The 16005-nt window shown below is 43.3% G+C and overlaps 1 protein-coding gene across 2 annotated transcripts in view; it reads left to right on the plus strand.

The window, feature by feature from the left end:
• Window positions 1–2275: 2275 nt before the first annotated feature.
• Window positions 2276–16005, plus strand: part of DHX35 (DEAH-box helicase 35) — a gene marked incomplete at its 5' end in the record, with an annotated part of 70454 nt that continues 56724 nt past the window's right edge. Inside the window, 3 exons of one of the 2 annotated variants that reach the window (XM_082857024.1) lie at window positions 2276–2324; window positions 8896–9029; window positions 13748–13840. In XM_082857024.1, the coding sequence (XP_082713150.1) occupies window positions 2285–2324; window positions 8896–9029; window positions 13748–13840 (267 nt within the window). The remainder of the gene's footprint in view (window positions 2325–8895; window positions 9030–13747; window positions 13841–16005) is intronic. The other variant, XM_082857023.1, reaches the window with a different exon arrangement.

Genomic DNA, 16005 nt, shown 5'->3' on the forward strand with positions numbered 1-16005 from the left:
AGTGAAAATCAGACAAAAATAAAACAAGGAAGAATCAATGTCATTAAGAATTAAAATTAAGTATAAAGCATGGTGTTCATGTATACATTACTCAATAGTCACTTTTTATTGGGCTCTAATAAGAATATAACATGATGCTTGTTCTCAAGAAGCTCCCAGTGTAAGTGCAGGCAGATTAACTACAGTTCAGCTAATAAGTGTTAAATCATAAAAGTGAGCACACAGGTCTGCAGAGGGAGAATACTTAAGTTGGATCATGAATTTAGAGAAGTCTTAGAGCTGACTCTTAGAAGGATATTAAAGGATTGATGGAGAATTCTAGGCACAGTGATTATCACTGAAAATAGTGAACCCTATTTTCATTATTATGGAACTAAATCAAAAGGGATATTTGGAAATGGGTGTATGTATGTAAAGTCTAATTTTTCCCCTGGTGGATTTGCTCTATTTGAGTTATCAGGAGCTAACACTGAATGCCTGCTGTGTCTTACACAGTAAGGCTGTACATGTTCTCTCATTTAGTACAACCTTTTTAAACCTCATTTTACAACTTAGATTGGATGACAGCCTGGAGCTAGGAAATGGCAAAGTTAGGATTCCAAATCATGTCTACTTGTCTCCAAAGACCTTGATCTTTGCACGACTATGCCATTTCTCTCAAAAGAATGCAGAATTTTCTTCACAGCTCTAAAGCGCATAGATTCTGAAGCCTCTCACTTCCTTCCAATTAGATTCCTATCCATTAAACCTTTCCTATTACTTGAACTTATTAGCTCTCATTTGGATTAGCAGAATCTTTCTCAAACTGGTTGCTGGAATCATATGTGGAGTGGCTTGAAATGCAGGTTCCCAGGCCATGCCCCTGGAAATTCTGATACGGGATTGATTGGGGTCTAGAATCTGTATTTTTCACAAGCATTTGAATCATGAGTAGTCAAACTGGAGGAAATATTGGGCTAGTGTCCCAGCCTAACAAATCTACCCATTTCTAAGTTTTCTTATTTCAGTCCATTCCCCCTTCCCCTTTTCAGCGTTACTCTCAAGGTCCCTAAAGACTTGCATACTGTTTCCACTGTTTTATTTACTGATAATAATAAACACTACTGTTCATCGAGCATTTACTCATTTACTCCCACGACATCCTCCCCCCACACCCCGCCGCCTTGGACAGAAGCTCCATGAAAGAAGAGACTGGAACTGCAGTACCTGGGCGCACAGTAGGCGCCCAATATCTACTGAACTAGAAAACCCTCAGGGTAGTTACTATTATTATCCTCCAATCTGAAAATCTGGAGACTAAAAGAAATAGTACAGGGCTTCGCTGGTGGCGCAGTGCTTAAGGATCCGCCTGCCAATGCACGTAACACGGGTTCGAGCCCTGGTCCGGGAAGATCCCACATGCCGCGGAGCAGCTAAGCCCGTGCGCCACAACTACTGAAGCCTGCGCACCTAGAGCCTGTGCTCCGCAACGAGAAGCCACCACAATGAGAAGCCCGCGTACCTCAACGAAGAGTAGCCCCTGCTCGCCACAACTAGAGAAAGCCCGCGCGCAGCAAACAAAGACCCAACGCAGCCAAAAATAAATAAATTTAGTAAGTATAAAAGTGTCTCAAGTTTGAAAATGACAACATTTATTCTAACTCTGCAAACATAGCTTGAATCCTGCCTCCAGTGTCCTGAGAGGTAGTCTGCAGCCTATGCTCGCTCACGCACCTGCAGAGCTAGAACACTCACTGCTGGAGACAGCTCCAAAATATGTTGCCACTCTCTGGTTCTAATTCTGCCCCTTAAGGCTGTGCTGAACTCCCTTAGTTACTCTTGCATATGACAACTCTTGAAAAAAAAAAGAAATAGTACAGCCGTGATAGCTTGTAACGTAACATTAACTTGGGATACACTGCCTCCTTGCCCACAGAGTGACGCAGGCGGCGACAAACTCTCGTGCCAGCGGTCCCTTCCCAAAGCTCACCCTTTCCGAGATGTGCGGCCGCCACCCAAGTAAAGCCATGCTCTTAGGGAGGCCACTTAAAACCCTGGTCCCTCACGCTACACAGGCGGAGAAGCGCGCCCTTTTCTACAATATGGCGGGTCGAGTCACATGGGCCCCGCGGCAGGGCTGAAACGCACGTTACGTGACTCGGAGGGGGCGGTGGTCACGGGGGCGTGGCGGTAACACCGCGGAACCTCCAGCGCCCGGGCTCCTCGCTGGCCACGCCCCGCGACCCCTTCGGGGCCTCGTGCGCAAAGGAGGGGTGGAGCCTTCCTCGGGACCTTTCACCTCAGCATGGCTGCGCCCGTGGGACCGGTGAAGTTCTGGAGACCTGGTAAGGCCCTTGGCGGAACGCTGGGCAGATGCAGCAGCTTGACTTCGGTCTTGGCCCCGCGGCCGGCGTCCTGGCGCCTGCGGCCCTGCTCGCAGGCCTGACCTCAGCGAGCTGGCCACCATTGCCTCCGAGCTGGTGGGCTCCGCGGCTTAGGCGCCACAGTGGTCCCGAGGGATTCAGGGATCCGCCCCCAGCCGGGGCAGAAGTTCACCGTGTGACCTCGTTCCAGTCTCTCAGCCTCCACAGGCCTCGTTTTCCTCACTCCTGATGCCTGTCTTGCCCAACCCGTGCGATGGGGAAACGCTAAAGCGCCCACGCGTGTCCTGTTACCGCCCTGGGGCTACGCTGGGGCCGGACAGGGGCTGCTGCTCGGGGTTTAGGAGTTCATGTTAGGAAATCAGACTGCCTGGGTTCGAATTCTCGGCTCTGCCGTGGAGTAGCAGAGTTCCTTTGGGCAAGTCTTTTAACCCTTATTAGCCTTAGCCTTCTTACCTGTGAGATGGGGAGAATAGTGACATCTGTGGGCTGGAATAACGAGCACGACGCATTGTTTGATGTAGAGGAAGTGATCATTAAAAGGGAAAGTAGTTTAGTCTGTTTTTGGGTTTCTGTCCGCCCCACGTGTCTGCCAGAAATTGAACACCCCCCTTGGTATTGGCTGTCACCCACTCCCCCTCTTGCAGGCTAACACCATTCTCAGCCGCAAAATGATATGCTTGTCTTGTTTGAATTTACTCATTAGTCAGGATTTTATTGAATGTTTACGTGCGAGACCCTTCCTCCTCTTACAATCAGTTTCCTGTGAAAAACAAAAGTTTCTTAAAGGGTTACCGGCTTGTTTTTTTCCCACCATTTGCACCTCCGCAGGTCTGGATGTGCACAGTATTGTATATTGCAGCAAAAATAAATAAGACAGAGAAGGTAATATAAGGGAAGCTTTTAAACGGTATTTAGAGTGGTTCCCAGAAATTTTGAACGTGCCTATCAGTGATGATGAACATAAACCTAAGCAAGGTTTGTGTTAATTCTTTTTTTAAAATCTGTAGCTTGTCCCCTAATGATAATTTTATGATTCAGCATTTAAGTCACCAGCCAGTTATCGATCCTGAGTTTTATTTGCAGCCAAAGCTAAGATCCCATTAGATAATGAGATATCCTCTATTTTATTTATTCAAGCCTTTAATAACAGGTTAAAGTGTTAAGTACAATAAAGGCCTAAATAAATTGTTGAAAATCAGACCAGCTACTCTTTTGGTTAAAGAACATGGGATTATTCTAAGAGTTCTATTCCATTATTTAGTTCATTCACTGAAGTTATACTTACTGAACACCTCGCCTTGTGGTTAGGAGACAAATACGGATGACTAGGGCTCTGCTCTCAAGATTTATACTCTCTCTCAATTATAATATGAAATTGGATATCTTCTTTTTTTTTTTTTTTGCGGTATGTGAGCCTCTCACTGTTGCGGCCTCTCCCGTTGTGGAGCACAGGCTCCGGACGCGCAGGCCCAGCGGCCATGGCTCACGGACCCAGGCGTTCTGCGGCATGTGGGATCTTCCCGGACCGGGGCACGACCCCGTGTCCCCTGCATCGGCAGGCGGACTCTCAACCACTGCGCCACCAGGGAAGCCCGGATAGCCTCTTTAAGAGAAAGTGAGGCAGAGAAAGGCGGTGGTAAGGAAGATGAGCTCTGCTAGGGTCAGACTGTAGAGACCATACCGACTACCATTTACTAACTTGGTGATTTGGGAAAATCACGGTTACCCCATCTGTAAATTGGGAGTGACACCTACCCAAAGGATTGTTTTGAGGATTAAATGAGAATACACATCAAGCTCTTAGCACTAGATACATATTAACTATTATAATTACTTGGAAGTATAGAAGAGGGGGAAAGTTTGAATGTGTGGATAAGAAATACTGCATCAAGACAGTGGTATTTTTGAGGTGAACGTTGAAGCACAAATGAGGCTTTGTTCTGCAGAGAGGTAGGAGAATGGAGCTCTAAAGGGTGTAGCGTGGACAAAGGCAAAGTGGGATGGAACCTCAGCAGTGTCCAAAACACCAAAATAATTGAGTAGCGTGGTGTTTAGTGGCAGGGCGTAGTAGGAGATGAAGCCAGAAAGGTAAGTAGGGGCCTCATTGTGAGAAGTCTCCATGCAAGTTAAAGAATTTGGGTTTCACTGTTTTTAAGCAGGAGGTAACACAATGAGGTTTATTTTTGGAAGATAACTCTGGCCTTGGTGAGCAGAATGCTTGGGGGAGGAAATTAGAGTCAGGGACACCCTTAAGAGAAGGTGCTACTAAAATCGAGAAGGGATATTGAAAACCTCAGTTCTGGCATGTGAGCAGTAGGGAGGGACCTTATGGGAGAGATTTGAGAGGCAGATGTGGGGGAAGGTAAAGTCGGTAATGACTCAGATTTCTGGGTTCAGTGACTATCTTGGTAAGTGGTTCTCAAATTTTGCTGTATAGCTGAATCACTTGGGAAGCTTTTAAAACTCCTGCTGTTCAGTCATACCCCATGGTAATAAATCAGAAGTCCGGAGGGGCTAGGAATCAGGCGTCAGTATTTTTTAAAGATCCCCAGGTAATTCAAGTGTGCATCGAAGTTTGGGAACCACTGTTCTAGGTAAACTGTTGTCATTCACTGAGATGGGAATGGATTTAGTGCACACTTACTGGGCCCTTTGTGCTAGTCACTTTTACTTAACGTCATCTTATTAAGAGGTAACAATATCTTGAAAAAAAATTTTTTTTTATTGTTTATTTTTGGCTGTGTTGGGTCTTCGTTGCTGTGTGTGGGCTTTCTCTACTTGCGGTGAGCGGGGGCTACTTTTTGTTGCGGTGGATGGGTTCTCATTGTGGTGGCTTCTCTTGTTGTGGAGCATGGGCTCTAGGTGTGTGGGCTTCAGTAGCTGTGTCTCGTGGGCCCTAGAGCGCATGCTCAGTAGTAGTGGCACATGGGCTTAGTTGCTCCACGGCATGTGGGATCTTCCCGGACCAGGGATTGAACCCGTGTCCCCTGCATTGGCAGGCAGATTCTTAACCACTGCGCCACCAGGGAAGTCCCGGTCACAATATCTTGTGATGGAGGTATTACTCTCATTTTACAGATTAGGAAACTGAAGTTGAAGATATGAAAATAGGATGTGGGAAATACACGGTGAAGGTCAGGGAAGTGAGTGAGACTGGGTATAAGGCTAGATGAATATGTCCTATAGGCTGGGAGTCACAAGCTCAGGTAGCTACAGGGGGCCTCTGGGACAATCTAAATAAGTGAAGGTGCTGGGTGGAAATAATAGGGAGTGGTGGGAACTGTGGCAAACTAGAGCGTGTGTACACTGATACGTGTACAGTATTGATTACACTGAAGCGTACACATGCTATCTAAAGCAGGAAGCTGTAGATGGTTCCACCCAACTGGTGTCATATTGGCTCAAATATCCAGGTTAGAATGGGAAATTTTTACATGTTTTAAATGAATGATTTCAGACATTTTAACAGTGACATATTTGGGGTCCTTGAGTAACTAGTTTGTGATCTCTACCAGTTTGTGATCTCTGCCTTAAGATCTTTGTATGAGCTGCCTGAGGTTTTTGTAGAAAAAAGTTTGACTTGATTTGCTAGTACAAGTGGATCAGAAGGGCCTGGCCATTTTCCTTCCTTCATTCAACAAATATTTAATGATAAAATCAATGTTTGACAGTGTGCCTGGCAAACGCTTTATAGCAACAGCTTTGAAGATTTTTTGACCTGATCTACAGTAAGAAATGTGTTGTGACCCAGCATGGGTACACACACATAACTAAAAAGAGTTGTACAAAAACAATATTGCTTCTTGGGGTGCCCTCTGATACTTTCTATTCTATTTCTAGTTCATCTTTAAAAAGTGCTAGCCATGACCCACTACATGAGTTTCCTAAACCATTAATGGGTCACCACTCAAACTGAAAAATTGGGTTAGAGGGACTGCTGGATTGGTGGGGGGCAGTGCTTTTATCAGCCTTGTTTTATAGATGGGGAAATGGTTTACGAGAATTACAAACTTGTTACTTGCTTAAGCACTGAGAATGTTCCCAAGGGAAAAAACAAACCATAGGCAGCCAGAATGGGCCGTGGGATGTATATATAGTGGGGAGGCAGGCCTGGTTTGGTTGAATGAAGTCTTTTGTGTGGAGGAGACATGCTCCTCATTGACTGACAGTAGCTGTTCTCGTAAAAGACCTCATAACTGAATGTACTGAGGTGAACTTGGCTGTAGGTTAGAGACAGGAGGGATGGGGTAGTCAGGAAGACACCTGGGTGGATTAAACCTTGGTGTGGGAGGAAGTAAGAGACGTTGCGGGAGCAATGTTAAAAGATTCTAGACATGCTGTAGGGGTTTCCCTGGTGGCACAGTGGTTAAGAATCATCTGCCAATGCAGGGGACACGGGTTCGAGCCCTGGTCTGCGAAGATCCCACATGCCGCGGAGCAACTAAGCCCACACGCCACAACTACTGAGCCTGCGCTCTAGAGCCTGTGAGCCACAACTACTGAAGCCCGCGCACCGCGATGAAGAGTAGCCCCTGCTCGCTGCAACTAGAGAAAGCCTGAGCGCAGCAACCAAGAGCCAGTGTAGCCAAAAATAAATATAAATTTAAAAAAAATTATAAAAAAATAAATAAAAGATTCTAGACATGCTGTAAAGGTTTGAAATGTTTGGAAAAGGAGGGAATTCAGGACAAAAGCAGAGCTGATGAGGATAAGCTATTTCTTTGCTCTAGTTTTCTTCGGTGAAGATTACAAGGCGTTAATCAGAGGTAGTAATAATGAGGGTAGAAAGGAAAGGAAACTCACCTCTTTGAGCACAGGCTTTATTCCAGGTCCTGTTCTATCTTTTATCTTGTTGAAAGGAAAGTCAACATTTTGGCAAAACAATAGAGCAGTGCCCCACTTACCTGATTTTTGGCAACCTTGGACCTCTGGAACACAGCTATGTTCCTAGAAACGAAAGGAAAAGGGATCAGAGATCTACAGCAGTGATTCTAAATTTAGCTCTAGGGTGTCTCTGGACCTCCAGCATTTTGTGTTCTGATAAATTACATTCTGGTGTATTTTTCAGGAGATGGAGTTCACAGCCTTTATTAGATTGTCGAAGGGATCTGGGACCCCTCAAAAATGTAAAAATAAATCACTGGGCTAAATATTCTTATCACAGAGCCTCTGTACTTTCACATAGCATCACAGATTCTGAGTTCAGAAAACCCAGGAGGTGATAGTATTGGGTAATTATCCCTGTAGCACCCCTAACAGAGGACTATGAACTTCTGGCGGGGGTCGTTATTGATTCACAAAGGTGGCATACCCCTGTACTGAACAAGTTTAACTTTTAGAGATAACTTCCTCATGTTGAGTTGAATTCTGAACCCTGTATCATTTACTTATTACTCTGAGTTCTGTCTTGGGCTGCACAAACAATTTGGTGTGAAAAGTTACAGAGGCTGATGATAAAAATTGAACCCATGTTTCTCCTAAGGCATTTTCCTTTTCAGGCTAAAAGTTGTACGTTGAACAACTTTTCATGGGGGGATTTGGCTTCCCTATTCTTCACCACCCTGAGGCCCAGTTTTTCGTTGTTTTTACCAAGAAGCCACTGTGGGTATCTGGTGTTTAATCTGCTCAGCACAGTGGCTTCTTGGCCCAACACTTCCCAACCAACCACTGCAATTCTGTGATTCAGATAGGCGCTACCACTTATTGTACCCCACTCCAAGGCCGTAGTTGATTGGATCAGGTTGGGCAGCGGCCCTAAGCTGGGAGAAAAAGAGCCTTCCTCATCTCCCAAACAGACAACGCACACCTGGGACTCCTGGTTCCCCTCACTGGGTCTTTCTCCATTACCACTTTATGCACTAAGTTATGTTTCTTTGGGAGGATGAATAAGAGAAGCAAGTAAGCTGCACCAGGGTAAGGCCGGCATCTGTAGTGTTCGCTGCTGTATCCTTGCTGGTGAGTGAGTGAGTGAGTGGTGGAGGAACTGTGAGCCTGAGCTCTGGCCCTGGAAGCAGCCTAATTCCAGCTCCTGTAGAGAAGCCAGCCCCAGGGACTGAAAGGAGCTTGTCAAGAGGGGCAGAGAGAGAAGGAAAAAAGCCAGGCAGCATTTGAGTCCCCGGTCAGTGCCCGTTGGCCCTGAACCTTGCTGCCATCCTATGGTAATAGGATTCATCGTTTGCCTCAGCTAATTCCCACTAGGTTTCTGCCACTTTTGTTAAGAGTTTGGTAATAATAGCAGCATGGTGGCCAGAACTCAATACGTTGTCCTCTATAATGTACAGTTGCGTGTGGCCAATTTGGAGCCCAATAGGTCTGCCATCTCCTTTGTTCTTGACACCGCAGTGAGGCTCTTCTGTAGTCTCGTAGGTGCCTTTCTAGATGTTTTCCTGAAATTACAGTTTAATACCTTTTGGTAGTTTGAGATTAAAATGCAGTGCTTCTGTTGTATATCTTCATCTTTGAATTTGTAACTGTCACACAATTTTTCTGTTCCTTATATCAGAGAATCTGAAAAAAAACATTTCTGTTGCAGGTACAGAGGGACCAGGTGTCAGCATCTCTGAAGAGAGACAAAGTCTAGCTGAAAACTCTGCAACGACTGTTGTTTACAATCCTTATGCTGCCCTTTCTATAGAGCAGCAGAGGCAGAAGCTGCCAGTGTTCAAGGTACATTAAATAAGTATGTTCAGTCGTCAGCCTGAAGCAGCCTGCAGTAGCTTTTAAAATTTTTTTAATTAATTAATTAATTTTTTTGGCTGGGTTGGGTCTTCGTTGCTGTGTGTGGGCTTTCTCTAGTTGTGGCGAGTGGGGGCTACTCTTCATTGCGGCAAACGGGCTTCTCATTGCAGTGGCTTCTCTTGTTGTGGAGCATGGGCTCTAGGCGCACAGGCTTCAGTAATTGTGGCGCACGGGCTTAGTTGCCCCATGGCATGTGGGATCTTCCCGGACCAGGGATCGAACCCATGTCCCCTGCATTGGCAGGCAGATTTGCAACCACTGCACCAGCAGGGAAGTCCCCTGCAGTAGCTTTATACTTGGCACTGAAGTGAATAATGTCCTCTTACTCTTAATGATCCTGTAGAACGCAGCGAGCTCAGAGATACCCTTATCTGAAGGGATCGTCTGTTCAAAATATGTGTGTTAGTTAACTTTATAAGTCTGGAAAGTCCTTACAGTTTTTTTTGGTTAGATCTTACATATTGGAGAAACTGGAAGAAATGAAATGACATTCGTTTTTCCCCTCTTTGCTTTCAGTTACGGACAAGTTCAAACATACAGAAAAGTAGAGAAAACAGCACAGCGAACTCTTACGCATCCATCTTCAACAAATTACCAACATGTGGCCAATTTTAGCTTTCTTTTTAAAGGCATATTTCTTTACCCAAGATTAATTAGAAATACGAGGTTGTTTCTGTTGAAGAGATTAACTCCCACTGAGATGGTGATGGGATTTTGGTATGGTTATTACATACCATGTGCACATCCAGACACGTGATTTTATTAATCTCATGAAATGGGCATATACTCATAAGAGACCAAAGTGTAAACTAGAATTAAGAATATATTAGTTTACAGTGAGCCTTGGCTCTCCAGTACAGATAATACAGTCCAGGGACACACTTTTCTCCCCGTTGCCAAGTCCACGTGGAAAGCCAAATTGTAATCAGGAAGTGGGTTCAGAGCCAAAGACGGTTTAGATATAGTTGAAGGGTATTTATTTCCTGTAGCCTCTGATGAAGGGTGATGAACTCTCCCTGCCTTGTATGATGTCTCTGGAATGACCCGAGTAAGTGGGGCCACCAGCACCTGTGTCTCTTTTCTGTACACTGTTGGGTGAAAGCTGCCCAAGTCCTTGCACTTAGGGAGTTTTTTTGTCTAGACTGTGCTAATAATGCCTCTTCTATTAATATGTTCTTTCTCCAAATGGGTATGAAACAGCCGCCTTCTGAATTTCGCCAAGCCACCTTGATCAGACTTTTCTGTGGCCCCAAATGTTTTAGCTACTCCTGTACTGATAGTTGCTGAGTTTCTTCTGCAGGTGATTAACCTTATCCATTATGTATGAATGTAAACCAGTTTCACCCTCCGGAGATAAGATTATAGGTTCACCATTGAGGGACACAGTGTGAGCTGTGATGAAGTGTCTGGACTCGAGCTAGACTTTATAGTTCAAACCCAGGCTTCATCATTTGTGTGCTGTGTGGCCTTGCTTCACTGCCTGAGCTTCTGTTTACTTATCTGTCATATGGGACTAATGGTACCTTCCTCATAGGATTGTTATGAGGACCAGATGAGGTAAGCCACATAGAGCATTTAGTAAGATATCTGACATGTAGTAAACGTTGGAAGTACAAGGATAATTATTGTTTACTGAGTATTTAATTTTCTTGACTCTTCATCCTCCAACTGTACTTATAATAAATGGAATAGCATTAAAAAAGAAAGCAATAAGGTATTAATAACATATTGAAATTAAAATGGTAAGAAAAGGGGTGTAAGTTATTGATAAAAATCAAAGCAGAGCTTAAGCCTAGTTACAATCTCATAAAATGTTAAAGATAAAGCTAGGAGACCAAAAGGATAAAAAGTTACCCATTCACCACTGCTGCCCCCATTAAAACTAAAAGTGAGAATTCCTTTTTTTAATTTTTTTAAAGATTTTATTTGATGTGGACCATTTTTAAAGTCTTTATTGAATTTGTTACAATGTTGCTTCTGTTTTATGTTTTGAGGCATGTGGGATCTTAGCTCCCTGACCAGGGATCGAACCTGTACCCCCTGCATCGGAAGGCGAAGTCTTAACCACTGGACCATCAGGGAAGTCCCAGTGAAAATAGCTTTAAAAATAGAAGTTGAAACTAAAGCAGCAGTAAATCAAAGGCTCGCCCCCTTTACCCCAGTGCCATTTCAAGGCAGCCTTCCCCTTGGCTACCTCCTGTAGGCTGGCGTTCTCTTTGGGCCCTGAACACTGCTGTGCAAGGTTGTCCTCTTACTTCCTTAAACTCAACCTCGCTGAAGCTCAGTCTGGTCCTCTGCACCAGCTCTCCTTGATTTCCCTGCCTGTGCCTGTTGGTGGTACCGTCATTCTCCCAGTCTCCAAACTGGAAATAGTTTTGTCATCTCTCTCTTGAATGTCACACGTCGGACTCTCCACTTGCAATGCTTTGTATTTAGCACATGAAGTATGAGTTAATGCCTTCAGTTTCTTCATGCTTATATCAATCTTGTGTATTGCTGCCCAGTTTTCTTGGAACACTTATAGCATGTACTGCCTCCTGGCTAAAGTCCAGATGCTAGCTCTACGTTCAAGGCTTTCACAGTGCTGCCCTAACTACACCTATTGTAATTCATTTCCAAGTCAAACCTGGAGCCTTTCGTGGGCTTTTTCTAGCACACCTCGAATACAGTTCATATAGTTTGCCTATTTCCATCTTCTTTCCTTTACTTATGTCATTTCCCTTTCCTGGAATACCAAGTGTGTCTCTCTCTCTATTCAAATTTTCTGTCAAGTTTTCCTTGAACGCCCACCCATCCATCCATCCATTCAACCATCCATCCAGCAGATGGATTTACAAAATATCATTTACAAAATATCTGTGAAGAACCCAAACCTTTCCCCTTTCTCTGCCCCAAACAAGAGAAAGCACAGAGTCCAAGCAATCGACAGGAAAGCATCTAGACGAGTCCCAGAGTACCTGCAGCAGAATCTCCTTTGGGTGTTTGTAGAAATGCAGATTCCTGGGCTTCACCCTAGCCCTACTGAATCAAAAACCCTGAGAGTAGGGCTAGGAATGTTCATTTTTAGCAAATATCCTAAAAGATTTTTACACTGAGATTTGAGAACTACATATTTAGACCCTAAATAATGCTAAATTCAAACCCCCAAACAGTCAATACCTTATTTAGCCAGGAAGGCAGCATCTATCTCTCCCAGTCTTCACCAAACACATTGTTGGTGTGGAGTCAGATGAGCTGAGCAGTGATCAGAGTGGGAGAATTTGGCAGGTTTTTACTTCATTCCAAACCAGGAATTTATGGAATACCTTTATGACTTTCCAGATCATCAGGTGTGTCTGTAATCAAATGTGGGTACAGAAATACATTCTGAAGCTAAGTACATGGGATCTTGGAATTATCTGTGACTTTTCAGTGGCCAAATCAGTGTTTCTGCTCCTACTGAATGGATTAAGGAAGGACCAATTGAAATATAGATGTAACCTATGCTTGCTTTATTGTGAACTTGGCCTTAGGGGTAGAGACGAAAGCATATTCTTTTTGTTTTCACAAGTTAATAAATGAAAAAAAATTAAATTAAGTAATACATGCATGTTGAATAAAATTCAAAGGTCTCCTTCATACCCCTGCTCCCCGGCCACTTTCTTCTGCTCACTGGAGACAGTATAGTTACCAGTTTCTTGTTTTGTTTTTCCTCAAAGTAGCTTATACATAAAGAAGCATATATGTATTTACCCTTTCTTCTTCTTTTTTTAAAAAATTTATTTATTTTTGGCTGCATTGGGTCTTAGTTGCTGCGCGTGGGCTTTTTCTAGTTGCGGTGAGCAGGGGCTACTCTTCATTGCGGTGCATGTGCTTCTCCTTGTGGTGGCTTCTCTTGTTGCGGAGCACGGGCTCCAGGCTGGCAGGCTTCAATAGCTGTGGCATGCTGGCTCAGTAGTTGTGGCTTGCAGGCTCTAGAGTGCAGGCTCAGTAGTTGTGGTGCACGGGCCCAGTTGCCCCGCAGCATGGGATCTTCCCAGACCAGGTCTTGAACCCGTGGCCCCTGAACCAGCAGGCGGATTCTTAACCATTGCACCACGAAGCAAGTCCCTACCCTTTCTTTAAAAACACAAATAGTAGTGTATCATTCACACTGTCCTGCACTTTGCTTTCTTACCATAGCAGACCTCATTGACCATTTCACATCAGTACAAATAGACATTTGTTCTTTTTAACAACTGTGTATTATTCCATTATTGAAGTGTTTCACAGCTGTGTAACCACTCCCCTGTTGATGAACATTTAGGCTGTTTGAATTTTTGGCTCTTATAAACAATATGCAGTGAGTATGCTTGTACATACATCTTTGTTCACATGTATTAAGATGTCTGTAGTCTAACTTCTTATAAGTGGAAATCTTGAATCAAAGGGTATGTGTGTTATATATTTTGATAAGTTATTACACTCAGTTGCAGTTGTATCACCTTGTACTGACACCAACAGTACCTGCAATGTATTTTGATGTATATTAGAAATATATTTTGATAGTTCTTTTTAAAATTTCCTTCCCTTTGGCAAACAGCTCATTTCATAATGTTTAAATATCTTTGTTTAGGTCTTTTGAGAAAATGTATGTCTATTTACAATGTTTGGTTATATTTTTTCAGCTTAGGAATCATATACTGTACTTGATAGAAAACTATCAAACAGTGGTGATTGTTGGAGAGACAGGATGTGGGAAAAGCACGCAGATTCCACAAGTGAGTACATTTAAATGTGTCTTTATACTTAGATTTGATTGGAAGGATTTTGTAACTTGAGAACTCTCTTTACCATTTTTTTGCATTTTTAAGATCTCCTCTCAAAGAGGAAGTAGTCAACCCAACTAGATGTTTTTTATTAAACTTTTGAACTTTTATTAAACTTTTAATTTCTTTGATTAGAAGAAGTAACGGTCATCTTCAATTTATTATAATTCTAAAATAATAATAGAATAGCCATACTCTGAAAGGAACAATGGGAACTCATTTGAAGAGGTGTAATGCATAGTTTTTGTCCTCAGATAATTGCAGTTGAAGAGGTGATGTAAGATGGATGCTGCTATAGTTGTGAATAAAGATTGACTGTTACAGAATTATGCAGTGCTATGGAAGAAACCTCTCTTACAGGACAAAATTTTATCTGGTGTGGATAGAAGCGGAAAGAAGGATCAGGAAAGGCCTCATAAAAGAAATGACATTTGAAATTGGGGAAAAAAATATTAAAAAGAAAAAAAAGACAAAGAAGTAGAACTTGAATGATCAGTGGGAGTTGGCTGGGAAGATGTCCTCATCCAGTGAATATTGTGGTTAGAGATACTGGGGTGGAGAAGTACTTGGGGCTCAACAGAGTACACAGGTAAGATCAAGAGTGGAAAGATAGGGTGAAGTCAAAGTGTGTCTTAAGAGCTTCGACTTGAAGCTCTTAAGTGAAGAATGATATTTAAGTGGTCAGGGCTAAGAGTCCTTGTAGGTTTTTCTTTCCTTTTTTAATATAGATTTTTTTAAAAAAAAATTTATTTTATTTATTTATTTTTGGCTACGTTGGGTCTTCACTGCTGCACGCGGGCTTTCTCTAGTTGCGGCGAGCAGGGGCTACTCTTCGTTGTGGTGCGTGGGCTTCTCATTGCAGTGGCTTCTCTTGTTGTGGAGCACAGGCTCTTGGCGCGTGGGCTGCAGTAGTTGTAGCACGCGGGCTCAGTAGTTGTGGCTCGCAGGCTCTAGAGCACAGGCTCAGTAGTTGTGGCTCACAGGCTCTAGAGCGCAGGCTTGGTAGTTGTGGTGCACGGGCTTAGTTGCTCCGTGGCATGTAAGATCTTCCCAGACCAGGGATCGAACCCGTGTCCCCTGCATTGGCAGGCAGATTCTTAACCACTGTGCCACCAGGGGAGCCACATCCACTGATTCTTGATGTCAACACTATACCTGCTTTTGCAGCATCTTTAAATTTTCACCTGTAAGCAACCATAAGCAGGCAGAAGTCTAAATCTCAGGTGTATTGAGAGACTGGCTTCATGGACAGATTTATTATTATGCAAATTGTTTTTCTTTCCCCTAACACTAGTACTAAGAGATTGACTATGAGAGTGTGTGTGTTTTATTTTGGATGGTAGAACTGTGTCCTGGTTATATGGCTTTGGTTTGCTGAGCTTGAATCCTAGCTCTTAGATTTTTACTTGTGTCCTGGGACAAAGCATATGACCTCTTTGTTTCCTTATCTCTAAATTGCTGATGATGCTATTACCTTCGCATTGGATTTGTTGTGAGGATTAAATGGGGTTATGCATACCAGACAGTTCCTGGCACTTAGTGATGTACTCAGTGAATCTTAGCCATTATTCTTGTAGTTCTGTTTCTGAATTTGTGTTGATTGGGGTGGTTGGTAGTATTTTGTGTATGCATTCAGTGCAAGAGAGAAATTTCACAGATTTAATAGCAAAAACCTACATTATCTAAAACACTCTGTTCCTTACAGGCATTTTTTAAATTATTATTTTTAGCTAATTTTCGACTAACAGGAAAGTTGCAAAAATAATACAGAATTCCCTTAGACCCCTTACCCCACTTCCCTTACTACAGTAATCAAAAGCAGGACAGTAACAATACCAGTAATCAGACTACAGATCTTATTCAAAGCTCATCAGTTTCCCCACCAAAGTTCCTTCTCAGAAGATCCAGGATCCTTCTCCCTGGTCTCCTCCAGTCTATGAAAGTTCCCCATTCTTTCTTCATCTTTTATGACCTTGACATTTTTGAAGAGTACCAGGCATTTATTTTATAGAATGTCCCTCAGTTTGGGTTCGTGTGACGTTTTCTCATGACTAGAATGAGCTGATGCATTTTTGGCAAGAATCCCATAGAAATGATGTGTCCTTCTTAGTGCATTG

Source organism: Leucopleurus acutus, assembly GCF_964270905.1.
Source record: "Leucopleurus acutus genome assembly, chromosome: 16".
In the NCBI taxonomy this organism is placed as follows: Eukaryota; Metazoa; Chordata; class Mammalia; order Artiodactyla; family Delphinidae; genus Leucopleurus; species Leucopleurus acutus.